The 27,226-nt window shown below is 45.8% G+C and overlaps 1 protein-coding gene across 2 annotated transcripts; it reads left to right on the top strand.

Annotated features, from left to right (window-relative positions):
* The first annotated feature begins 6,317 nt into the window (after positions 1–6,317).
* On the top strand, positions 6,318–27,226 carry NDNF (neuron derived neurotrophic factor). 2 transcript variants are annotated; one of them, XM_063415032.1, is made up of 4 exons: positions 6,318–6,456; positions 23,053–23,247; positions 24,202–24,326; positions 25,189–27,226. In XM_063415032.1, exons 2-4 carry the CDS (start codon positions 23,054–23,056, stop codon positions 26,571–26,573), a joined length of 1,704 nt encoding a protein of 567 aa, XP_063271102.1. In that variant the 5' UTR covers positions 6,318–6,456; position 23,053; the 3' UTR covers positions 26,574–27,226. The 2 variants fall into 2 exon arrangements, with proteins under 2 accessions (XP_063271102.1, XP_063271103.1); XM_063415033.1 differs by lacking the exon at positions 6,318–6,456 and adding an exon at positions 19,544–19,754.

Genomic DNA, 27,226 nt, shown 5'->3' with positions numbered 1-27,226 from the left:
TGCTTATCTTCAACAAGGATGGTGCAGGCACCGGCAGGGTTCGGCCCCTGCTCCGTGCACAGCCCAAGGTGACCACAAGTCACATTCTGTATGGAAAACACAGTGAATGGATGCCACTGATTTCACCTCCTGATGAGACAAACAAGCCCTTGCAGCACACCTCTGCCCTCCGCCACCCATCCTGGTGGCACTAGGGGTAAGGTGAAGCTGAGTTAGACTCCCTTGCTATCAAATTTATTTTAAGCTCCAACCAAACATTTTAAGTTACCAACCAAACAAAAAATGCGTTCATACTAAACAGCCTTTAATTTCAGCCAACATGAAGCAGGGCCTACTGCCTCATGCCATGGAATTTCTTGCTTTGTGAGACAAAAACCAGTCAAATGAGCTTTTATTATAAATCATATAGGGTGAGCTTGCCTTCAGTAATGCCTTCAGAAGAACCATTCTGTAGCTGGCCATCCTACTCTGTCACTGTCTGGAGCTCTCCTCCACTGTGTGCACTTGAATACCAGCACACAAAACATCCCTGCTAATTGCTGTGTGCTGTTGGATGCACTTGGGTAGGAAAAAAGGAGCATATGTGCTTTCACAGAGCTGGGTGTGTGCTTTGAGTGCTGGCTGTAGTTCTGTAGTACCCAGATGTGGCACCATGCTTAATTTAACCTCCCTTTGTGTTGTTACAGCCTGTAGTACAGATCTTGAAAATGGACAAAGTTGGAACCTGGGACTCCCCAGAGGAGAAATGTTTGTTCATTTATTGCTCCCTGTCAGTAATGATAGAGAATCAAATCTTAGATCTGCTGTGTTTCAGGTTCTCCCAGTTAACGTTGTCACTGGTCAATGAGTGGTAATTTCCCTTTTCCCTTTCTTTCTTGGTGTTTTCTATCTATTCAGTAAATTGTATATTTCGATTTCCTGGGAATTCTGTGTGCCACTGGTTAACCAGAAGGGAAGAAGTCTCTGTCTTCAAATGGGAGCTGAGGATATCAAAGGCTGGTTCTCACTTTGAGGGAGGAAGGAGAAGTAGAGGAGGTTGATGCTTTGGATTTCTCAGTGAAAGGAGTTAGGACATTGCAGACTTCCTTTTTCTGTCCTGTGTAAATTAAATCCTTCTTGATCAGCTGCCATCACATAAACCCAGAATCAGTTCTTCAAACCCATTCCAGTCTTATAGGTTTTGTAGTCTTTTGCATTTCACAGGCAACCACCTATGGAGCCCTCAAATTGGCCCTAAAAATTGCAATTACTGCACTTGCACTGAGGATTTATGGGCAGCAGAATGTCCTATTTGCCCACACGTGTGCAGAGCTGAAGGTAAGGGCATGTGAAGCAATAAACACAAAACAAAAAATAAATTTAAAATTTAGCATTTAGTTTCAAGTGCTGTTTTTGAACAGCTGATTCTTGTTCCATTGTGTGAGTGTGTAAGTTGTGGTGGGAAAATAGTGACTTAAATCAACATTTTGCAGTGACATGTCTAAAACTATTATTCTTTGAAGACAGGAATATAACAAGAACTTGGGTCTGGGCTGTGTCTGTGGGAACATCTTCACACAAGAATTAAAGGGTGCGTGTTCCAGATCAAAGTAGCATATACTTCATAAGGTGTCTAATTACCATACCAGTCATCTTTATTAAATTCATTTGTTTTAATTAAAAGAATAGATATTTGGCATCAGAGTTTACAGGATTTATTGGGTATTTGTGATTAAATCAATGGTTTGTTAACAATTTTATCTGGAAAGCAGATTAGATTATTTAAATTATGCAAAGTAGCTTTGTTTTTCTTTCTCAGTAGAATGAAGTTATGATTAAGAAATAACACTTGGAGCGTGAAAGCTCTGCTTGTCATTATTTTTCATATTCATATTTGGGATTTTAGAGTGAAGTTGTTCATCTTCAAACTGTTTTTATGATGTTGTGTCAGATTTGGCAAAATAAAACAAGTGCTGCAATAGTGTCTAACAGCAGTTGTTTTCCAATGGGGATATGGAAAAGCCAGTGCTGATTCCTGATTCAGTTGGACTATATTTTAGATTTGTATTGTATTTTTGTACTGTTGGAGCATTAAGTCTTGTTAATCAGTTCATGAAACAGTAGGATTTTAAAAAATGTGCTGAAGGTGTAGAACAGTCAATGCCAGGAGAGTTTAAAGAGTAGCTTAATAAATAAAACATAATTGGATAAAATGGGCAAGTAATGAGTTGAGGGCAGCCCAAATGTGTAATTTCTTGGGGTCAGTGGCAATACATCAGCTTGCACTGCATCTAGGTGAAGCCTGGAAGTGTTGTGGTGTTGTATTAACAGAGCTGTGCTGTTGAGATGCCTGATTTTATCCTGCTCCTGCCAGTGCTTCTAGGGGATGCAGCACAAACACTGGACTCAGTCATGAGAGGTGCACCAACCACTGCACGTGCTTTTGACTTCCCTCAGGAGAGGGGAAGGAAAATGCCTCTTATTATGAAAAGAAACCAGGGTTGGGGTTAGCAGGGAGCCAGCCATGAATTCTGGACACAGTGCTCTCTGCCTGGCTGTGCTCATGGAGCAGAAGCACAGGGCAGAATGTGTTGGCTCAGGCCCACGCTTGGCCTGGCACCACAAGGCTGTCACCTCTGTCACAGATCTGCTTCAAGCAGCCCCCACCTTCTCCCTAAAGGGCAGAAAGAAACCCCTGTTCTTCAGATGAAACCTGTGGGCAACATCAGTATTCCTACTGGAAGTAGTAGCATGATCTCCATGTTCACAGCATTCAGTTTTAGCCCTTCCTGGGTGCTGTCACTGCTCGGGTTCCACCTGGGCATTTGTGTGTGGCTCCTCTGGGGAAGACAGTGGCAGTCCCAAGCCAGAGGCTTCCAAAATGCCTCTGGGGGCCCCTACTCTCCCACCCATCCCTCTTCAGCGAGAGTGAGCTTTGTGATGCTGCATAACTAAAACCCATCACAGCCTATCAAGCAGCATCGATCAGTAAGGCTGGTTTAGCACCTTGGTTTATGATGTTGAAAAATAGCAATTCCCTCTCCCTAGTAGCAAATGTTAATCAATGGGCTACTGATAATGGATCTTCGGACCTGCACCACAATGAGAACCATATAATTGGGCAAAAAATTTGTGTATACACAAAATTAAGCACACACACAAGCACTCCCAGTGTCATCTGTCTTCCATACCAAATGCGCAGCAGCGTCGGCTGCTAAAACTTGCAATGAATTATTTATATGATGAATTATCCTTCTTTCTCCCCTCCTAGAATATCCAATTGCCCCTTTCCATTTTTGTTTTGGAAAGATTTATTATTCAGTTGTTGGTTTTTTTTCACTGGATAGCTTATTAAACATTTCCTGCTCTTTCTCCATCATACATAGCACGCATCTTGTTCCCTGGTAGCACCTATCCATCCCCTCTAACAGGGCCTCCCAGTGTGGGGAGACCATGAGGAGTGCAGTTTTTACTCAGAAAGTTTACAGCTCTCCTTGGGATCCAATTAGAGATGTTCAAAATTCAGAATATTTATTTGCTCACTGGAATCAAAGCTGTTTCAACCCCCACGTAAGCAAGCCACGGCTACAAGCAGAGGTTATGACAGCATGTGGATGAATAATTTGGTTACTTAGTTGCCTGAAAGCCTCTGAGAGAGTGCAAGGAGAAGGTGAGTGCCCAGAGAGAAATGATTTAGAGGGTTGCTGCTCTTCTGCCCCTCTAGCTTCTCAGTTTTGCCCCAAAGACATAAGGAACAGCATTTTATACTTGAGGACTTCTTGTCTTGGGTGTTGTATATGACAATGCCTGGGACCTGTTCCTGTAAATGATTGTGACTCATCTCTGGTTCCAGGGGTGAGTATTTCAATGCCAATTTTCTTGGAGCTGGGATAGCAGCTGGGATTATCCCAGCTACTATTGAATGGATTTCAAAGAAATCGCCTACATGGGAGAATTTTCCGTGTTTATCTTTCATTGCTTGGTTTCCATTTAGGAGGCTGCCCCAGTACCTTCCAGACATTCCTGCAGTTTCCAGCGTCTAAATCCCAAATCTGCTTTCTTTATCTGTGTTAAATGTTTCTGTACCTTATAAATTTTGAGAGTGGGTAATCTTGTTGTGCAAGTGTTTTAACTGTGCCTCTGGCTGGGAGTCTCCCTCTGTGCTGGGCTTTACATTGTGATGGAGATTTACATTGGTGATAGCCGTGGAACTGCAGGCATCCAAACAAGAGTTACCTGTGCAGAGGAGCTGGTGTGCACACACCCCTGCAAATAATATCGCAGGGATGTCACATTGCTTCCCCTGGAATCACAGACAGAGATACCACCTAAGACCAATAGCACTAAAACTGCCCTTGGCTTTAAAATAATCAGTTTCCCTGTGTGTGAGGCGCATGGTCTCCAGAGCTCTTTGGTTGGGTAGCAATATTTTACCTCTAATGACCTCAAACCTGAGCCAGCCATTTTTGCAGGCTCTACAAAACCCTGTCGTGTCATGAAGTGCACCCAGAGGTAGTTGCTGCCTTCACCTGAACACATCCCTCCCTGCTGGCTCCTGCACGCTCTGAAGGCTTGGGGGAAGCTCGTCAGAATGTACCAGGTTTTCTTCACTAATTTCAGCTTTCTCATTTAGTCAGCTTCTCCCATTTTTGGATGATTGAAACTCTGTGTCTTCTGCATCACAAGACGAGCACATGTAGTTTTCTGAGGTTTTTTGTTTAGTGAGCTGCTGCACTTAGAAGCAAACGATCCTCTAGGAAGAGAGAAGTTGGAATGCTGTGTGCAAATATCAGGTATTTTTTGGTTGTCCTTAAACATGTATAAATTTGTCCTAAACTTGTGTCTTTCTCTCTTTCCCAAACCCTACCCTTAAAACCTATTTGAAAATTATGAATGGAGTTGTTAATTATGTAAAAATAGGGAAATAAAAACAGAATAACTGGATAGGGACTCTTTTTCTTAATCCTGGGTTTCTTTTGGTGAACTTGTATTTCTGAGCAGACCCTTGGGCAGAATGTTGGCTGGCTGGACCCTGCTGCTCTGTGAGTTGACAGAGTGGGAGGTAAGTGGCAGTAACTAATGGCAATTAACTGAGGTCTGGACAGCTATGTAACACTGAAGGCAATGAGCTCTTCTGGGGGTTGTGTATTCACAGAGTGGAACTGTTCGTCACCCTACATGTCACCCTACAGAATATGACAATATGCATTCCTCCACTGAGTCTTTGCTGTCAGATTTGCTCCTCTGTCTTGCAAGAAGAAAAAAAAAAAGTTTATTTAATTTTTGTTCCTCAAATCTGTTGAAATAATAGGGCAGGAATTATTAGCTTCTGGGAATTAGCCATCATCTGCTATCTGTAAGTAATAAGAAGTAATTAACAATAACAAGTAATAACTTGTTTAATGCTTATGTAGCACTTGATGTTTTTATGACTGATGTGCTAGAAAGGAAACAAAAAGAGATAGGTCTGTTTTGAAATGGCAAAGGATAGTTTTTGTCTTTTCATTGCTGCTCTCAGGTAATAGTAAGAAAATTGTCCCTCGGTCCCAAAACCCGAAAGCTGCCTCTGACCAAAACGTGATGGGGGAGAAGGTGAAAGGTTCAACATGCAGCTTCGAGACCCGTTTGCTCAGTTACAGGAGGGTTTAATAAATCCCGTTTCTCACGCATCCTTGACGGTCTCTCCCGCCTCCATCGTTGTTGGGATGTTCCGCAGCGTTCCCGCAGCCCCGACCGATTCAAGCAGCGGCTGCGTGAAAGAGAGGATCGGGAGCGTCCCCCAGGCCCCCGCTTTCCCCCGTCCCGGCTTTGCTTTCGGACAGGATCCAACCCTGCAAGATGGATGTTGAGTAGGCTCTGGCAGGGCAGCCTAGGGCGGCACAAAGCCGGGCGGCGCGGCTCTGCCGGGGGCGGCGAGCCGGGCCGGGCTCGCCGCGGTGCCGCGGGCTCCCCCGGGCCCGCCCCTGCGGTGGCGGAGCGGTGGCGGGGCGGGGCGGCCGCGCCCGCAGGGCACCCCCTGCCCGCCCGCCCCGGCGGCAGCAGCAGCAGCAGCAGCAGCGAGACTCGCCGGGCGCCGCGGCTCCTCGGCTCCGCGCCCCCTCCGCCAAACTTTTGCCGGCGCTCGGCCGCCTCGCGGCTCCTCCCGAGAGGCGAAGCCGGAGCTGTGCCCTCGCCCCGGGCGGCGGTGGGTGCCCGGGGGGCTCCCGGCTTCTTTCCCCAGCTTTTTATTGTTTTTCCGTTTTTTTTTTTTTTTTTTTTTTTTTTTTTTTTTTTTTTTTCCCTCCTTCTTCCCCGCGGGGAAGGGTGGGGAAGGGAACAGGCTATAAAGCGTGAAGGGACGTGCGTGACAGTCCCCGCTGCAGCCCGTCTCCGCCGGAGTGGGGGACTAGGTCAACACCCGCCCCCCTAAAAAACAATCCAAGCTTCCCCCGCCGAGTGAGGGACAGCACGGGACGGGCCGGGACCGGACGCCGCAAGGTAAGGCACCGGCAGCGGGGCGGAGAGCAGGGCCGCCCGCGCAGCCCCCTCTGATTGCCCCGGGGCGGGCGGGGGCAGCAGTTCCCCGAGCCGGCTGCGGGACCCTCGGCTGAAGCGGGGCTGGGGCCGCGGCAGCGGCTCTGAGCCCGTGTCCCAGCACCACTCCGCCGCGGCTTTTGTGGGATGCTGCCGCGAGAAACCTCGGCGCCCTCTCGGATCCCTCCCTCGAGGGTTTTTTTCCTCCCTGTTTTTGCCCTCTTGCTGCCCGCGGAGGCCCGTGCCCCACAGCCAGTGTGGATGCCGGGAAACCCGGCTCGTCCTCCGGCGCTGCCGCGGAGTGAGTGTGTGCCAGGCAGAGGCTCCGGCTTCGTCAGCACCATACGTTGATCTCGGAAAAAAAAAGAAAAAAAGAAAAAAAAGAAAAAAAGAAAAAAACCAACCAAAAAAACCCCACAACAAAACAAAACAAAAAATAAACACAAAAAAAACCCCAAAAAGCCGAAACAAACACCACAACAACAAAACAGAGACAGAAAACTCTACGGTGGGATGTAAGTGTTGAGGTTTGCTAGGCACAGCCTTGGTTCTGTTTTTATTTCGGCAGCACGGAGACAATGGCTTCAAAGCGTTCAAAGCGTTGTTTAATCACTCGCAGATAGAACTTTTATGCATTTAAACCTTCGCAGTTAAAGGCTAGCGCAAGATTTTTGAAAAGCTGTAATTCTCTGAGCGTGTTTGTTCTGGATGAACTTAACACTTGAGCGGTAGCATGCCCTGATTTCCCGGACGGGTTAGCGTGATGCCGGGGATGAGTGTGATCCTGTCTGTGCCATGCCGCTCGGGGCTGCTCTGGAAATCATCCCGCTGGACACCGACGTGGACTAGGCAGTCTCTGCAAGGGTGGTTTCAGACAGCAGGTCATGAACGCTCGTAGCTTCCCTTGGATTTCCCCTCCCCACCAAAGGAGCTAGTTAGCATCTAGTTACAATGATAATTAAAACAATTAAACAGTATCGCTGTTCTTGTGGCTCGCCTGAGCGGCAGGAGGCGAGGTCCCTGCAGTAAATTCCTGGACCTCCCTGTCCCAGCTGGCTGTTCGTGAGCAGCCATAGATAGCCGGAGATGTTCAGTGGCACAAGTGTGGCAGTACCTCCACTGGAGCATCCCGCAGTCAGGCTACCCTGGCAGGCGCATCCAGCACTCAGGATGGGCTTCCAGCTTCGATGCACCCGTTTCACTCTTGGTCGAGACAGTGCAGTTGTGTCTGTAAAAGCAGAAGGGGTGAGAGTAATGTGAGGGTGCATTCCTCCCTGGGCGGTTGGTGGCGAGTGATTTATGGCATCAGTGATGCTGGCCAGGCACTGCTGGCTTGGCCATAACCTGGTTTCCATAAAAACAGCGCTTAGGTGTTAGATACCATCAGCACCCTTGGCTGTGCTGTGAGGGAGCAGGGGGAAAAACTTCGTGTTTCTGTTCAGCCTACTTTGAAAATCACTGAATCTGAGCTATTTTAGGAATGGCATTTCAGATTGCTTCTTGTCAGGAATACCTCATAGGGAAACACGTACCTGCAGGAGAGCTGCCCTTGACTTGTTTCAAAGGGTCAGCTTTCTAATGCCACTACAACTCTCTGAAGTATTCAGAGCAATGCCTAGAATTTAAAACCTGCTGATATTTGAAGCAGGAGAGGACTTTTTAAAACACGGAGAGATTTTTACCTTCTAGTCTGACCATTAGGAATGTGATGAGATGTGCAGTAATGCATCATATGCGGGTACTGTGTGGATGTATCCAGAGTCCTGTTTGACCCTGTTGTGAGCAAAGCAAATACCTGTTCCTCGTGGGCTTTCTGTGTCAGCAGGTAATGAGCCCTTCTTAATTTTGAAGGAGCTTTATAATATGTATGCAAAATTCCTTGTCACATTTCCATGATGAGGACTGCAGGTTCTTCCCCCTTTCCTTGTCTGTGTGAGGCCCTGGACAGAAATCCTGTTGATTTCTGTGCTGTGGAGGGTGGGCATTGCAGCCCTACCAGCGAAGTGACAAAATATGCATATCCCACTCCTGAATGGGGACATGCTGGGCTCTGCCAGCAGCTCCCTGGCACCAGCCACACCTGGCAGACAGTGGCACATGTGTGTGATGTGCTGCTGGCATCATGGGCCAGCAGGTCACCTCACGCCCCAGCTGCCCTGGGGAAGGTCAGGATTTGGTGGTCAGATGATAGGGAATTTGAGCACTGTGTGGGATGCTGATTCCATGAGATGACTATGGGCCCCTTTATCTAATTGTGAGAAGTTTGTCACCAAGGCAAGGCAGAGCTGTGTAGGATCGCCCCACATGCCTGTGTTGTTGTGGGTGAGAACTTCGGAAACGTGGAGGAAAAGCTCTGAGGTTTCCCCAATGTTTATAAATACAATCTGGTGCAAACTGTCAAGCAAGCTGTTCAAAATCACATCACGCCTGTGCTGCCTTCCCTGCTCGACTTAAATGCCTTCACCACAGAGCCAGTGTTCATCTGTCATTTGGAGCTCCCAGAACACAGCTCTGGCCCATCTGTGGGGCTTTCCCAGCACCCCGTCCTCCTCCTTCAAGCCAGGCTGGGAGTGCAGCGCTGTGGGCTGGGTCAGTGTCGTGGCTCCGTGTGCAGCACCACCCGTTCATTGGAGCCTGAGTATCCTTCAGGGCTCCAAGAGCACAGGCTGCCCCAAAGCAACCTGGCTCATTGACCAGAACCGTGTGCAGGGGCAGAAAGGGCATCTTCAAGTCCCCTTTGTCCTCCTTAGAAGGTTTGGCTACCTTAGATGTCCCCTAAAAACAAAGGATAAACCCTTTCCTGAAAACTCCATCCATGCAGTGGCCTTCTGCTCCATCCCATGTCCTCAGTAGGGCTGGATGGAGGCTGTTTGCTGGATGTTTCCTTCTGAAGTGTGCCAGGGTCTTCTGCCTTAATATATATAAAAAGACAAGATGTTTATTAAACTCAGACCCTGCTTTTTCTCCTATGATTTATGTCCTGAGAGGCAGGTGATAAACAGTTTGTTAAAAAGAAATCCTGATTTATTTCTGCAAATGGTTACATTTCAAGCTGGTATGAAATGGTTTTGTTGGAGACCACCTTTTATGCTTCCCATGGCAGTTGAAAGGATTGCTAGAAAAACAATCCAGAATCTAAGTAGGTTTGGATAAAGGCAAGCCAGGACTGTACGTCAGGGTATGTGGTGCTTTTATGCAGTGAGGCGGTGGATTTTAGCATGGAACATCTGGGCACTGGCTTCAGTTACAGCGCAGATTTTAGTGGGATAACAAGACTTGCTTGGCTTTGCGTTCATTTTGAAGTCACTAAACTTAATACGAATAATAAAACTGTAAGCCCATTACTTCACTCTTTGCAAGGGGCTGTTTCAGTCCCCTTTCGTGGTCTCCCATCTTTCTGGGGCTGGTTTTATTTTGCTGTGCTGAGTGCATATTTATCTTCTCAGTGCCTGGCTTGCTTTCGCGGGAGGCAGCTTTGCTAATTTGTAGTGATGGTCACTCCAGGGAGGGCGGGCGAGTTTCCATTCACCCCCGCCTAATGTGCACGTTTTCTGCATTAGGGGCAGCCCCATGAAAGCTGCACGTTTCTCCTTCACAGCACTCGACGGGGCTGAGATTGGTAACCTGGAGGGCAATAGAGCTGCTCTGGGCTATCAGCTCGGCCACTCGTGAGAATTAAAGTAATAGGGGAGGGTTTGTTTTATTTTTCTGTCTTATTATAAAATGCAGAGGAGAAGAGTAGACTGGACTGAAGGAGGCCAGGACCGCCTCTTTTATACAAGAAAACAAGTTTGCAAGCCCTTACAGAAGGGTGCACATACTTCCAGGAATGCTCCAGCATCAGGGAGGATAATCCCACCTAGTTATGTATCAAGGAATACATGTTTGGAATATAAGTTCCATGTGAGAGCGCATAGTCACATCATGAGACTGATGTTTATGTTGATCATGGAGCACCTGGTGTGATACTGAATGCTGGAGAGCTCTGTATTTTGGTGTCACTGACTGTACGGGCGGGTATAAACCAGAAGAAATCAGAATTACATCCAAGGAAAGAGAATATCCCAGGTAAGACCAGTGAGAAGGGACTTTAGGCACTGCTTGAGCTCTGCTAACTCATGAGTGGAGCAGTGAGTGAGCAAACATCGCTTTGGGGAAAAGGCAGAGTGCAGAAACTGTTCTGTTTCACATCATGACATCTGTGGCAAAAATCCTCATTAGATCAAACAGGGATAGTTTCTGCCTGAGAAGACGACTGAAATAAGCTTGTGGATGGATGGAAGGAGCTTTGAAGGCTGAGGAGATGTTATGTTTGAAAACGTTAGCAAGATGTCATTAGGAGAGGAAGTATTTGCCCTTAGATTGGGAAACAGGTCAGGATAATAAATCATAACTCCAGGAGAACGTGCTTAAAGCTGGAAATACATTCAGAGGGGAGAGAAAGAGAGTAAATATTAGAAAGGAGTTTGTTCTTTCAGCATTAATTTTCTCATTTGCTGCATGCAAGGACACCCACTGAACAGGCGAAGGATGAATGTTGACACAGAGCTGTAACATGAACCAGCTGAAAATCTCATGACTGCATGGATGGCTTGGATTGCTCTGCAGGGAGCACATCAGTCATGTGGGACACGTCAGAAACAGGCAGTATGTCATGTCACCTCATGTGTGAGGTAGCTGACAGTCCAACTTCACTAAAAACCTGGTGGAGGGCATTTTACAGGATAGGTTCTAAATGACATTGGAGTAATCAGCAACATGAGTGGCCTGAGAAGCCAGCCCCGCTCCACAATTCCTTCACTAAACACAAACATGCCTGACTTACCAGAGGGTTGCAGCATATCCTGGACAGAGCATCTCACAGTGGGCTCTGGCCTTCCATCCAGGCAGGTATTTTCAGCATTTGTCACAGATTTCTGTGGGTTGTTCAGGTTTGGCCTGAACTGGGACTGCTCTGGCTTCAGGGTAATTAAACTCAGTGGTTAGAGAGATGTTTGTTGCTTGGGTGACAGCTGAGATAGGAAGCAGTGGGTCCTTGCTATGACACCTGAAAAACTGAAAAGCAAAAGGCAATAATTTATCTCTCCTACCTCATTCTCTGCTCCACAGGTCCGGATATGAGTACCCCTTCAGTGTGACCCTCGCACGCTCTCAAGGTGGCACCGCACCAAGGCCAACGTTTCCCCTGTGATTTACAGGGGAAAAACATTGTTTGCCTGATTGAGTCTATTTCTTCTTTTCCCCACCTGTACTATTTGAGAAAACACAACTTTATTGAAACTTTATTAGGGGGTGAGAAAATGGATGCTTTTAATCTTTCTCACCTTTAACTTGCTCAGTACATACAGAGCGGTGTGAGACCAGCCAAGGTGCAGCAGGATCACACGTTCCTCACACACATTTGCAGGGATGGTTGAAAAGGAAGATGTTTGTACAAAGCAGCCAGAATATCATGGAGAAGTGAGTGCTCCCTCTCTTTTTCTCTCTCTCTCTCTCTCTTTTTCTCTCTTTCTCTCTTTCTTTCTTTCTTTCTCTCTCTCTCTCTCTTTCTCTCTCTACTTTGTTTAGGTGCAGCAGATTTACTGCTGATTTGTTTATAGTCAAACAGTCTAAACGTGTCTCAGCATTCTGAAATCCAGAAACCTGATGGAAATTTATAGATTGGGATGATGATGGTGTGGAACAGTCAAGTGTCTTGGAGCTGCCAGCTGGTCTCTAGATGTGAAGGAAAACATCAGTGAGCAGCTTTAACAGTTTCTAATCCCCATTCCTTTCCTTCCTTTGGCTACTAAATCTGTGTTTAATTCCCTGGGGGTATTCTCTCCTGGGTAAGAATTACTTACTTGAGTATAATTTGTACGACTAATAGGATCTTGTCCTTACTCTGGAAAGGCCCTAGGGGCTCTCTCAAACTGATTTTTCACTAATGAGAAATAATGAATAAAAGTCTAATAGTCCTAGGGGGTATTAAAGTTACTATTTTGCAGGGAAGATTTAATATCAGTCGATTGAAACTTTTATAATCCTGTTATAGTGCAATAGTCAGAAAAAAATAATAAGAGGGAAAATAAGTAGGTTTTAAGATGCTCTCACATCATGTGAACAAGTCTATATTTAATGTTTGAATTAAGCAGGTATTTTAAAGCAAGAGTCTAAGACATCTCTTGCAAGTGTGTGATAGCAGAGTTGCAGGCTCAGGGGAAGAAACATGCTATGTTAATTTATGGAGCACATTCTAATTCCCACTCATCTGAGAAAAAGCAGTTGCAAGGAGTTTATGAGAAAATCCAGGAAATTAGGGCTTAAATTAGAAAATGCAAAATTCATAGACCTCAGCAAAGAGTGTTTCCAGTACCCCAAAACATGCTATGGCTCAGTCTGTCGCTCACAGGGGACATGAGCATCCCCACTGTGGGCTCATTGTGGGTCTGTTGACCCAGGGATTGGGCAGACCCCAACTCGTGGCCCTAGGCAAAATGTGTGGGGGCATAGTGGGACCCGGGGGCATCATCCCTGTGGGCATAACCCCCCGCACAGCTCCAGCCCAAGCCTCTGCTGAGATGCTTTGAGGGGACAAAGCACCAAGGAGCAGATACAGTTTTATGAATTTACAGCTTTCTGGGTTTAACAATGATCAGCAGTGATTCTGGAATGATGCTTTGTCCTTTAGCACTAACTTTCATCCAAGAACGCTGTAGCCATTTACAGTCACTGGCAAAGAGACACCCCCAGAAGGCAGCGCCAGATCCCACATCAGAGCTTTTATCATGTCTTCCCCCTTTGGGAAAACGACTGCCTTTGGTGTGCATTTCAGTCATCTCTGAATGCAGAAACTCCTCCCTCTTCTCCCTTCTTTCCTCCTCTGTCAGCCCAGGATGTATGGCTGCCATAAGACGGTCGGGAGTTTTTGGGGTTGTTTGGATGTTCGCTCACCCATGACAAGCCAGCCTCCCCGCCTGCATGGGTTCCCTCCGCTTTTGTTGGCAGCCAGCACATAAAGGGCTAACCTTTCCCCTGCCAGCCTGCACAAATAAACACTGGCTCAGCACCAAAGTGGAGCTGAAACCAACCCTTGCAATAATCTAATTTTTCAGACCCCTTACCACAGTTCTGTAGGTGACACTGGCAGGTTTGAATCTCTGGTGCCACATCCCATTGGAACTCCCATCCCTTTTGCAGTTGGGAAGAAGCTCGGAAATGCACAAGCCCACTGCTTAGAAAATGAAAAAGTGCTAGAAGGAAGTCTGAAGACTAGTGGCTCCCAAACGTGCTCCTGTCCTTCTTTGGTGTGATGAGCTGGTGGCTGGTGAGCTGTGGTTGGACTCATGGAGTCTTACAGCCTCTCCAGATGGGTGTGAGTGTGCCAGCTGTGACCAAGGCAATCTCCATAGCTCTGCTTCACTGTCTTCCCATCATTTTGCCCTTTGGAGTCAAATCCTTCTTCTGTCACATGGCTCCTTAGTGCTGGAGGGGTTGAGTAATGCTGGGTGAGCAGCTGGGGGAAGTTTGGATTTTCTCTGGAAGCAGTGGGAAATGTCAGGCATCATTGTAGGGACAGCAGGTAGCTATGTTGAGAAATTTGGAGCCGCTCATGCCTTCCACTAACAACATCTTTCTCTAATTTATTGAGCTAATTTCACTAATTTATCTGTGGGAATCTGTGTCTTTTTTTTTTTTTTTGAACAGGATGCTGGGGGAATAAATACAAAATTTAGACAATGTAAACATTCCTGCTCCTTCTCATATCTACCCATGTACTGTATAAAAGTGAGCATGCAAAAGAGGGAATTTGCTGAGTGACATCCAGGAGCAGTGCTGATGCTGATTGTGCTCCCTGGGATGTGATTCATCCAGCTTGAGCCATCCTGTACTCTCAGCCACTGCAACCCCAGTGCTAAGAAATGAAGACCCAGTGCTAAGAAACTGTGTGTGCTGCTTCGTGGGGACAGTGGGGGGTCAGTGTGGGAGACAATATCCATACTGGATCTTGCAGTCTTTGCTGCTGTAACTGTGGCTGAGATATGCCAGCTCTAACACTAAGAGTTGCTGGTAGAAATATGTAAATATCAACAGCTTCAGCACTACATTTGGTACTTCCCATTTTCAAGCACTCGACAAATGTTTACATATTTTCAGCAGCCCTTTTCCAGCTGGGGAAAATGAGACACAGCATCTATGAATTACTCTGATAGGCAACAAATCATTATGAGAGAGCACCTTAAGGGTCCATTAAGGACTTGCAGGGCCTAAGGTTTCCTTTGTATACTTTTAAAGCTGAAGACAGAAAACACTACAACTGAATCCAGTTTTAGATAGTAAGTGCAATCAGAAATATTTGGATTCTTATGATAATTGAGGGATTGGAAATTTTGAGGGATTAGGTATCAATAAAACATACATTACTGTGGTCATAAATAATATGTCCTGGTCTCTACTCCCAAATAGGACAAGTGGAAATGGCCTCAAGCTGTGCCAGAGGAGGTTTAGATCGGATATTAGAAAAAACTTCTTCATGGAAAGGGTTGCCAAACACTGGAACAGGCTTTCCAAGGCAGTGGTGGAGTCACCATCTGTGGGGGTTTTTAAAATATGAGTAGCTGTGGCACTCGGGGACATGGGTTACCAGTGGCTTAGGCTGTGCTGGGTTAGCGACTGCACTCAAGAGATTTTAGAGGGCTTTTCCAACCTAAACGATTCTCAAATGGGCCAAACGCCGAATTCAGTTGAAAAACTCACCATTCCTTTGGAGTCAGCACCACTGCAGGACACCATTCTGGTGGTAGCATAGGGATATAGTCTCTTCCCCAGGTATTGCAGATAAACGCTGTGGGTTGTTACTGCTGCTGTTTTGCTCTGCTCTTCCAGCTTTCTGGAAAGCTGCTGCTGTTCCTCTCTGTGCTATGGCAGGTGAGAAACCCATGGTGGTAATAAGGGCAGTGTGGTAACCTGGTCAAGGAGAATTCCTGAGTTGCTGTTGTGGAAAACTGTGTGTGTAGAGGTAGGGAAGTGAGTGGGAATAGCAATACCCATGAGCTGGCTGTGGTTTGTAATCCTTTGTGAGCATGTGGTGGTGTTCCTGATGCCGAAGGAAATTGTATGTCTGATGGAACCTGTGGGAATCAGCCCCTGTGCACTTGACAGGTTTTCCCAGCAATATTCCCTTTATTAATCACCAGCCAAAAAATAGAAGGGGAGAAGTGCATAAGGACTTCCAGTGTGCTCATGGCACAGCTTTCCACCGAATGTGAGTGCTCCAGTTGTTGCTGGAGCTCAGCTTCCCCCACTCCTCCTCTGGGATTCACTCTTGTGACCTGCAGCTCCCTGCCTGTCCCTGCCTCTCCCACAGCTACCTGCCCTGTGCCAGCCCCTCATGTTCTCCCCTTTAGCAAACACCTTGTTGGCCAGAGCAGCTGCCATGCCTGTGGTACTCCCTAGGAATGGCTCAAGCAACCTTTACTCCTTCAGTAGTTAATGAAGTTAATGACTTTGGTTTTGTGTTGTAGCACTTTTCCAAGTCTTCCTGCCCTGGCGGTTTGAGGATGCAACAGCAGGAGGCAGATCCTGGTTCTGTTGCTGCTCTGTATCATGACCTGACATTTCATCCCTGTCCCTGGAGGATTTTGGCAAGGGCACTCACTCATAATGTCATCCTGAAGTATTCCAGAGGAACAGTGGGAAACTCCGTAGCAAATACCAACACGTGGTGTTGGTTGTAATTTGTAATTGTTCGTGTGTTCCTCCCTGCTAATCCCCTTGCTGAAATTCATTACAGACAGTGAGCAACCTACACCCGGAGAGCTGTGCTGAAGGCAGAATGACTTGGCTGAGGAAAGTAGCTATTGTTTTATGATTAAAGGAAAGGATTATATTGGGATTTCCTTGAACAAGGAAAGTCTCTGCCCTACTTTTATGGCTTGTAACAAAGGGATAATAATTACTTTCCATTATAAAACACCTCCAGCGCTTGCACTGAAAGATTTGTGGTAGAGCTGCGTGGCATTCAGGACTGGTTATCTTAAATGGTCCAGTGTTGTGCAAACAGATTTCTCTCCTTGTTTCTCCTACTGGGGCTCAACCCCTGCTGAGACTATGGAAAAAATTCCTCTACTCTGAGTTGGGTCAGACTCTCCAAGTGTGTCATACTTTCCTCTGGAGGAGCTGGTACAAGTCACCTAACCCATGATGCCTGTTCTCTCCAGGAGTGACATCCAGCCACCTGAAGGTTTTGTATGGGCTCGGGAGGATGACCATGGACAGCAGCAGGGATCCAGCTGGTGCTGGAGTGGCCAGGGGAGGTAACATCTGTCCTGGGGAGAAAGCTGCCAGCTGGCTGCCACCCTGTGCTCCAGCACACCCCTGCTTCCCATACTGCTGCCACCCCCTCACAAGGAGAGGCACAGAATAACCAGAATTGTAACAGGGACCGCCAGGGACATGCTGTTTGCTTGGGTTTGACACTCGGTGCTGTCTTTGTGGGCAGAGATGGCTGTGAAAGAGAGAAGCACTGATATGTGGTCTCTGTTTGAAAAAAAGAAAATTATGAGGCACTTCCTTGAGCGTCCCAAATGGCATCTCCTGGCTCAGCTGGTTTTTGAAGTGTCCAGCTGCCACCAGCTCTGGGGTGATGACTTTGATGTGATCAGGGTTGAATCTGTTTCCATTAAAAGTGGAAAAATAAATAAGTCTCAGTTTAGAAAGAAAATAGTCCATATAAAATTTGATTTTTTGATATCATACCTCCCTGAGTATGTTTGCCTTTCAACATGTCTAATTTGAGACAGCTCTGCATTTTCTAATGATGCCCCTTTGGAGTTAACCTCTCCCCCAAGCTGTAGCTCATTGCCACTGTTGTCCATTAAGACTGGGTAGAAATGTACTCTTATTTCTTCATATCTTCCTATTTTTACACAGTTGTATTTTTTCCCAGTAATGCTACAGTGATTTGCTTGGCTAAAACAATACTCTCAGCAAAGGAAAATTGTGGGTTGAATTGGAATTGCAAGAGGCACTTTGTCAATCCACAGATTATTGACATAGTGGACTCTCCATGTTTCAAAGGCACCATTATAGTCCATCATGCCCCTGTGTATTTAGGGAGCTTTAATCCATGGATTACAGGTCTCTGAGAGCTCCTGACCTCCTAGTTACAGCTGGTCCTGCCAACAGGAGCTGCCATGTCAAGCTGGCTGTGGCACTACACAAAAAATTGGTCTTTAAAGTCCACGGAGACAGTGATACACCCTTGCATCCCTGTCAGGGCTGCATTCCTTGTCCTGAGCCCCTGGAGATGTCCCACAGCCCTGCTTGGCCCATGCTTTTTCCCCAGGCACCAGGCAGGACCAGACAACAAGTTTTCAAAAGCAATGCTTTAAAAAAAAAAAAAAAGGAACCACACAAAAGCCCAAATGAAAAGCATACCAAGCGTTTTCCACATCGCTTAGGGAATAGTGAGCGTTAAACAGCAGGCCTTCACTTTTCCCCTCTGTTCTCCCCCTAAACAAACAAACTGAGCAGCTCCCAGTAAATGCTTAAATTGCAAAGGCATTATTTTTCCTTGTTTGCACATTAAAAATAACTAATTGCACTACAATCCAAATTTATAAGTGATTTTCAAGTCTTCTGTTGCTCAGGTGATAACTGTGTATGCTGAGGTGCATGTATTTGTGGCATGTCTCTGGAAATGGAGTGTATAATGGAAAAGCTCACAGCCTCTTTACTTGCAGCATTCCTATAATAAGTCAAAGAAATCACACAGTGCCCTTTTATTTCCAAAGCTGGACTTAAATCACATCAATAAATCTGCAAACTTACTATGAGATGCAGCATGGGTAATGTAAACAGAAAAAACCCCTACTCCCAGCACATCAGAGTTTAAAAATAGGATGTAAGGAGGAAAAAAAGTTAACCATCCATGCAATAAAAAGAAGAAATGCAACACAAGAGCACTGTGTCAAACAGTGCCTTGAAATTATCCTCACTAAATTACAGTTATGCTCTTCCCACTCTCTGTAATTAATGTGAGGGTTTGATTATTTGAGACACATTTGCTCCAGGTAAACCCAGATCTTTTTTGTTTTGGCATTTTAAGTCCATCACAGGTCTGGGTGACCTGCAGACAGTTGAGAAGTAAAGCAAATTATTTCCACAGATCAAGGAAGATGACTGCGAACAGGTACCAGTGTTGCATTCAGTGAATCCAATACTTTGCTCCCTTTTTCCACAGCATATATGTGTTCGGTGAAATTGAGTCTTCCTGTGAATGTCTGTGTGAAATGAATGCACAGTGAAGCTTAAACAGAAGGACACAACTGCTTGGATCCCCAACAGCCAAACAAAATGGATTCTTGGCTTGCTTGGTGGGATGTAGGCAGGGAACCTGTGATCCCTTATAGAGTATACCCCTAACAGCCACATTTCACTGTTGGGGAAAAAAGGAAAATACCATAGGCTTGAGCAGGGAAATCAAAAATGGGGTGACTTCGTTTGTCCCCAAGGCCACCTGTTTCTGGCTTGAGTTGAGGATGTGCCCACCCTGCTGAACCTGTGGGAAAACCCCATGAGGTGCTGCCACAGCTTCAGCTAATTTGTTCTTCACAGAACCTGAGCCAGCTGCAAATCCCATTATCCTCTCCATTTCTGGTCTAATTGCAGTTTACCTGGAGGTCTTAAAGGCAGGAGACAGGGCTGTGTAGAGCTTTTGTAGGTGGGATTTTGGAAAGGTTGGGTAAGGAGATTATTAAAAAAATAAGAATTAATTGTAATTGTCATAAAACCCACGACCTGACTTAACGATTGGTTTCATGTATGTGCTTATAGCTCATGTTTATAAAATGCCATTTATAAAATGATTATTTATACTTTGTGAAAGAAGGAAAAAGCCCCAAGCCTCTGGCAAGGTGGTGAATTTTGAAGTGTTTAAAATCTTGTATCTCCCTCTCCAATGTACAGCATGTATTTTTCTTCTGTTGATCTTGTTAGGTAAACACAGCTGTGTTCATTAAGCAAACCTCTTCTGAGGTGTGGCGCTTGCTACCGGAGTGTTTGTGTAGCCTGGGAGCTGCTCACCTGGGGACGGCACTGCCGCATTCCAGGTTCAAATCCAAGGAAACCCTGGCCACCTACCCTGGCATCCCCTCAGCCTGCTCAGGTTCAGTGTCCTGGTGCCTGGCAGGCGAAACTGAGTGGCCTTGTCCCCTGGGAGCAGCCCTGCCTGGGAGGAGATGGGACCCTCCGGATGCTCCGTGCTCAGCCTGACTACCAAGGTCGGTCAGCCAGCAGGACTTTTCCCTCTGCCTTTAAGGCTCAGTTGAGACAGTTTGGGGAAGAAGTGAGAGGTACAGATGGGCCATTAGAGGGCACTTTTGCAATCCTGGAGAAGGAAAAGGGTCCTTATTATTTCACTTAAGACTGTTTGTTTTGGCACTCTCTTGAATTCAGTGATAAACAGCAGGCAAATCCCTCCAGTCAGCAGGAGTATATTAATAAAATATTGACTCAGAGTTTAAAAGAGAAGAAAGCAAGACAAACTTGTAGAAAACGGAATAAAAGGCATTTAAGGAAGCGGCACAGCCTAGAGAACAAAAAAACATATGCAACATATTTAATGTAATTTGTGTGGCTTAGCAGTGCAGTGCTTAGGCCTCAGCTTGTACCTGGCTTATAAAAACGAATCCAAGACAAGAAAATGGTTTGTTGGGAGTTTCTGAGGGCTGGGTTCACAGCCCAGCATGATTCCTGAGCATGATTTCACAGGCTCACATCTAGCAAGTGCATTTTCTGAGGGACTAGGTCAAAGTCATTGGTGAGCTTGCCCAGAAACAAACACGGGATGAATGAATGGGCTTTTTGCTTTGCTCTTGATGTTTTGCATGAGTAAACTATAAAGGGCTTAGCTTGAAACCCTGCCAAATTATAATGAGTGCACTGCAAAAACTAAAATCTGTTTATTAACTGGTGTGAAAGGGTTGTGTAACACTGACAGCACAGCTTCCAAAAACTGTGAGAAAGGTTTGGATGCCTCTTTGCTGTTGTTCCGCTTTTGGGAGTGTCATGCATGACAATTGAGCCCATTTTAAGCCTCAGAGGTTAGATACATGAAAATGAAAGCACTCAGAATTCTATTAATTTATCAAAAAACAGAGATTATAGAAGTTTCCTTTTTCAGTAACAGCTGACAACTTTGCAAGGTATTTCATGTGTGGGATGGACAGGGATCACAGAACTAAATTTAATGTGTCTTTTTGGACTTACTTTTAAGTCAAAATGCTTTTTAGAAGCCTTTAGAAAAAGAAATTGTAGACAAATCTGTACCTTGTCACTGCTCTGTAGCTGTTAAGGGGGGCAGAAACACTGTTTATGGGAGTTTTTAAAGTGCATTAGCTAGTGAAATTATTTAAGAGGTGAAGTTTAGCCTATAAGCAAAATGGTTTATTTTAGAAGAGGTTATATTGCACTGGAACTGACTATGGGAATACACAGGATTGCAGTTTCAGGGGGTTTATGTGGAGGATGCTGTCAAGAGTTTCTTACCTAACCAAATAATTTGCTGTAACTGTTGTGATTAAGTTGGAAGGAATGTCATCTCTGTTGGCCAACAATAATACTCGAAAAATCAATAAACAGCATGTTAGAGCACACAAAACTCATTGTGCTTTGTGTGAGGGGAGCTTTCTGCCGGCTTCAGTGACTCAAGCCAGCAAATATTTTGACTTATGATCTTTGCTCCAAAAGGTCAGATGTCTTTAACTTTGAAGGTAAGTATCTACACTTCAGTCTGAATTTGAGGAACTATATTCACTGTCATCAAAAGCTGACTTAGGACCTAATTGGGATAGATTTTGTCAAAGGCTGGGAAAGCTAAATCAGGATTTACCTGTAGGTAACAATTGCATGTGTTAGGTAAAAGCCCTGGACTCCTTTTCCTTCTGTAGGGCAGAGCACTGCAGTAACCTGTCATTAAACCATCCCAAATGATTAACAGAGCACACCATTTGAGACCTAAAATTGCATCCTGTGAGGGAGTGTTTAGTGCACGTCACTCCTGGCTTATGGATACTGCTGAGTTTGCCATGTATTTTCCCTCTCCCATCACCAATTTAAATGGCAAAACAGAAAGATGAAGGAACTGAGCTGGACAGCAGGAGTTGGAGAAAACAGTAGAAAGGGGGAGGGAATGAGCTGATATTAGGGGAGAGCAGAGAGGGTGAGTGGGGGGGACCTGCATGTTGGTGAAAGAAATGATAAAATAACAATGTCAGAGGGAGAGGAAGCAATATCAGGGTGAAAATAGCCCTCCATGGCCTTGCTGGTGTCAGCAGCCCTGCTGTGCAGCATGTGGTTGGCTCGTTTTAGCTGTCCTGGGAGCAGTACAGGCAGAAGGGGAGCTGGAGGCAGCAGGTAGAGGGATTTAGGAAGAGCAGTTGGCTTGGACTATAGGGTGCCACTTCTCAAGGAGCTTCATGTTTGCTATTTTTACATATTAGGGGTGGTGGGAAAAAGAACTATCTCAGCAACAGATTTGATCTTAAAGGTAAAAGAGTTTGCTATAAAGTAGTACTTTACAGTGCAGTACATGGAGCAGTGCATGACTGCACACTCAGCCAAGGGACAAGATAAAACTGTTTCTGCCAGCTCCACTTTTTACCATGTTTCTCCCCAAAAATCAGTGCTAACACAGTTTAGGTAATGGCCTAAATGTTTTTGGTGGGTTTTTTGTTTGTTTGCTTGTTTTTCCCTTTCCCTACTAATTAAAAATGGTTATCATTTAACAATTTAAACTCGATATACTTGTACCAGAAATGGGCTGTTTCCACTTTCTCCCCCTCATCCCAGAGGCATGATCTACTGTACTGAAAGATCTCCAGCCTGTCCCACTGTATATGTTAGGGTAATAATTTCTGACCTAGTTATAGACATAACAATGAAAGGCTGAGATTATGAATTATTATGCCTAGTTTGTAAAGGATTCTCTGCTTTTGTGTTTTGCAATTTCTATCAGGCTTGAGGCTTAAGCCCTGCTGAATTGCATGCTAATGTCAATGTGCCTTGAATATGTGTGGGTTTGTATCACATGTTTTCCTAACTTGCTATTTTTGTAAAGAACAGTTTCACTGGAAATATTTACTTTCCAGAGGATTGTTGGAAGCCCAAGCAAAATCTCCTAGGGGAAGCAAAGCCGACGGACCATCCATATGCTCTGTGCTTACTGTAGCTCCCAAGGCCAGTGAGCTCTGTTTCTGCTGTGGCAAAACATCAAAGTGTAACTCACCAAAGCACGTGGAAGGCTTTTGTTCTTTGGTAGTGCTTCCAATTTGAAACCAGTGCCGGGGCTTGCTTCAGTTACAGTTCAGGATGGGAAAATCTTGGTGACACCCTTTATCCAAGCGCTGTGACAGTGCGAGCTTAGTCCCTACAGTGATTTTTCCTGGTGTTTGTGTGGCAGTGAAGTTGCCTGCAAAACACAACATGCACATGAGGCTGGTGTAAGTGTGCCCAAGTTCCAGCACAGATGAGGTGCACGTGGTGCCCCTCCTGATGTGGGACTCCCTGTCATTGCCGCAGGATGCTCCTGCTACGCTGCCCGCTGCCGCTCCTGCTGCTGCTGCTGCCGCTTGACTCCAGGCCCCAGAAGTTGCCCACCAGGGATGAGGAGCTCTTCCAGATGCAGATCCAGGACAAGGTGTTTTTCCATGACTCATCAGTCATCCCCGATGGGGCAGAAATCAGCAGCTACCTCTTCCGAGATACCCCCAAAAGGTATTTCTGTCCAGCCCAAATGAGGAAGCTGAACTTTGACGACAGTAGCTCTGGTTACTGGGTGCTTTGAGATAAAAACTGGATCCCAACCAGACAAATACAAATGCCAATGTTCTGTTTGGTGAAGTAAATATGTGAGCATCCATCCCAGTCTGGCCTCCCCAGCTGAGGGTCTGTCCAATATATTTGATTTCTGGGATAAGCTCAGAGCTCCCCTAGACTGCAGAATTTGCCTGAAGTGGGGCCACTAACCATGTCTGGAGGCAATGGGAGTGGGAAGGAAATTAGAAACTACGAGCTTGACCCACCACACTTGTCCCTCTTCATTGTTCCTTACTGTGCTTTAAAGAAGCAGCGTTAGGCAGCCTGGTCTGAACTCTCCACTCCCCAAACTCCACCCTATGGGTCAGAAAATACTCAAGGTTAGAGTAGGAAGAATCTGAGGCTTCAGAGACTTCAGGGAAGAGCTGCATTGCCTGATATCACATACCTCTTCCAGCCTTCATTGGTGAGAAACATTTTACAATAGGTGATGTGAGGTGTCTGGAGGGGTGTGGGAGGACAGCTGGGTGTGTGGGTATCTCTATGTGCTTACCTGGATACAATGTAAAACAGATATCCTTCTTGGAAAAGCATATCCCTAAGTTCCAGGAGAGATCCCATTTCCCTCATTTATATCTCTGTGATTATTGTATCTAGGTAGTATAGGTATAGAAAGTAAAGCTGCTGGAGGGGAGGGCAGGAGGCCAGAAACCCCTCTGCTCTGCCTTGACACAGAAGTGTGAACTTTGCTCCTTAGCTCTGACTCTTCAGCCTTTTCATAATCCCTTTGCCTGCTGGAAACACTTGACTCCATGGCCCCATTGAGACCATCCCTGACCGTGTCAAGTCAATCCCTGCCACTTGGCTGCCATCAGGAGTTCCTGATATGTGAGTCTGTTAACCTCCCTTTAGGTATTTCTTCGTGGTTGAAGAGGACAACACTCCCTTAGCAGTGACAGTGACACCATGTGATGCCCCTCTGGAGTGGAAACTGAGTGTGCAGGAACTCCCAGAGGAAGCCAGTGGGGAAGGATCAGGTAACAAACCATCAGTGACTTCCCCTGTCCCCTTCCCTGCACTTCTCCTGGATTTAAGGTTCCTCAAACACTGAGTCTCACAGCAGGCCTGTCTGTATGATCTGCTTTTCAGTCTTCCAGTGCAGGAGACTGAGAACAGGGAGCAACATGAAAAGGGAAAAGGCTACAAAGAAATAAAAGCTGAGGTTACAGTCACAGGGGTCTGAATGCTGCCACAGAAAACTGTTTGCTTAGAGTGACTCAGTTTGATGGGGGCTTTGCTGTGAGGTGTTTACACAAGATAAGAACTGGAGAGACAGGGCTGGCATTGCAGCAGGACTGAGTTCACACCTTGGAGGGGCTCACCTCCAGACATGGAGCTGCATAACTGCTGCTCAGGAGAGAAAAGGGCTGCTAGAGCCTCTGACACATGTGCTGAAGTGTCACACACACCACATGGTATGGCAGACACACCTCTGGTCTCCCCTGTGTTTAGCAAAAAAATTTTAGTGTGACTCAGACAGTCAAAGCCAAGGGTCCACATCCAGGAACAGGCAAGTGAGTGATTTTCCCCTGGGGAAAACTGAATGGCAACTCCAAGTGGGATGCCTGACAGTCAAGAGGAAGTGTGGCTACCATTCATGAGACTCCATTAACACTGATCAGGTGGAATTTCTGTTGTGTTTGGGTTTACCCTGAGTGCTAAACCAACTTTCATCTGTGATTTGACAGAAGTGTTGATCAATTACATCTTCCTCAGAAAACATCTTCCTTTTCCATCTCACATTTGTATTTTATGTAGTAAAATGTGCCTGTTAAAGTCCCGTTTTTTCACATTTGTGGAGAGTGTCTGCACAAATGTTTTCTTTTTCTTGTATTCCAGGTGAGCCCCTTGAGCAACAGAAACAGCAGATTACCAATGAGGAAGGCACAGAGCTCTTCTCCTACAAAGGCAACGATGTGGAGTACTTCGTGTCCTCTAGTTCCCCATCTGGGCTGTACCAGCTGGATCTGCTGTCGACAGAGAAGGACACGCATTTTAAAGTGTATGCAACCACGACTCCAGAGTCAGACCAACCTTATCCTGAGTTACCTTATGATCCCAGAATCGATGTCACCTCTCTGGGACGTACAACGGTGACATTGGCATGGAAACCCAGCCCCACAGCCTCCTTACTGAGACAACCCATCCAGTACTGCATAGTTATCAACAAAGAGCACAACTTCAAAAGCCTCTGTGCTGTTGAAGCCAAACTCAGCTCTGATGATGCCTTCATGATGGCTCCAAAGCCAGGCCTGGATTTCAGTCCCTTTGACTTTGCCCATTTTGGCTTCCCTGCAGACAACAACTCTGGCAAAGAACGTGGTTTCCTAAAATTGTCCAAGTTTGGGCGGCAAACACCCCCAAAGCCAAGAGTTGACCTGCATAGAGTTTGTATTTGGAACAAGAACATCTTTACCGTGTCTGATCTGAAGCCAGATACGCAGTACTACTTTGACATGTTTGCAGTGAACACCAACACCAACATGAGCACTGCCTATGTCGGCACCTTTGCCAGGACCAAGGAGGAGGCGAAGCAGAAAACAATCGAGCTGAAGGATGGCAAAGTTACAGATGTGTTCATCAAAAGAAAGGGAGCCAAATTTCTACATTTTGCTCCCGTTTCATCTCACCAAAAAGTCACCTTTTCCGTTCATTCCTGCCTGGATGCTGTTCAGATCCAAGTTCGGAGGGATGGGAAACTCCTCTTGTCTCAAAGTGTGGAGGATGTGCGGCAGTTCCAGCTCCGGGGGAAAGCAAAAGCTAAATACCTTGTTAGGCTGAAAGGCAGCAAAAAAGGCGCTTCCATGCTGAAGATCCTGGCTACAACAAGGCCTAACAAGCAGTCATTCCCTTCTCTTCCCGAAGATACCCGGATCAAAGCCTTTGACAAGCTCCGCACGTGTTCTTCGGTCACAGTGGCATGGCTGGGCACACAGGAGAGGAACAAATTCTGCATCTACAAGAGAGAAGTGGATGACAATTACAATGAAGAGCAGAAGAAAAGAGAGCAGAACCAGTGCTTGGGCCCAGATACAAGGAAGAAGTCGGAAAAGGTTCTCTGTAAATACTTCCACAGCCAGAACATCCAGAAAGCAGTGACCACAGAGACAATCAGAGGCCTGCAGCCTGGCAAGTCCTACCTGCTGGATGTTTACGTGATAGGGCATGGCGGGCACTCGGTGAAATACCAGAGCAAACTGGTGAAAACAAGGAAGATCTGTTAGTGGCCCTGGACAGAGGAACACAGGGAACTCTGGACTGAGCATTATCTTGCTTCTGAGTATATGGATTGACTACTTGCACAGCTAAGAAGTTGTGACCTGTATTTGTATTGTGTAGAAAAGATATCAACTTGTATATTTACATAAGTCGTTGTCTGGAGGAACTGAGGCTGATGCTGTCTGGTAGCACCTGGAAATGGTGTTATCATGTGTCCAGTTACCCACCTGTGATGCTCAATCCAAGCAGAAAACCCTGGAGGAACTGGCACACCTTTGCTTCCATATTGCATGAACTGCTTCTAAATTATTTTATACTTTAAAAGGCTGAGATACATCATTTGTCCACCTTGTTACTCACACACACAACTCACAGACATATGCCCTTTCTCTCTGTGTAGATGGTAGGGTTTCTGTAAATTATTTTATAGAGTCTTGTTTTAAATGTTTATGTTTCTATGATTGTAAACTATTAAAATCTCCCCCCAATAAAATACAGATCTAAACTAAGTATTAATTGGGCTGCATGTGAAGCAGTTTCATTGCTAATGTAAATTCTTACTTAGCTGATTTTTATGTTTAAATATTGTATGTATTTCATGTACAAAGTTTCCATAACGTTATATTCCTGTACATAAAATTAAAAATATTAGATTATA

This window comes from Prinia subflava, chromosome 18 (assembly GCF_021018805.1).
Source record: "Prinia subflava isolate CZ2003 ecotype Zambia chromosome 18, Cam_Psub_1.2, whole genome shotgun sequence".
NCBI lineage: Eukaryota > Metazoa > Chordata > Aves > Passeriformes > Cisticolidae > Prinia > Prinia subflava.
Note: the sequence above shows the minus strand (reverse complement) of the source record. Positions and strands in the feature narration are given on the sequence as shown.

Bases quoted from the DNA above. Each gene is read 5' to 3' on its own strand.
- NDNF (XM_063415032.1), top strand. From the start codon at position 23,054: ATGCTCCTGCTACGCTGCCCGCTGCCGCTCCTGCTGCTGCTGCTGCCG. The intron at 23,248-24,201 runs GTATTTCTGTCC...ACCTCCCTTTAG, and splicing joins TTCCGAGATACCCCCAAAAG to GTATTTCTTCGTGGTTGAAG. The intron at 24,327-25,188 runs GTAACAAACCAT...CTTGTATTCCAG, and splicing joins AGCCAGTGGGGAAGGATCAG to GTGAGCCCCTTGAGCAACAG.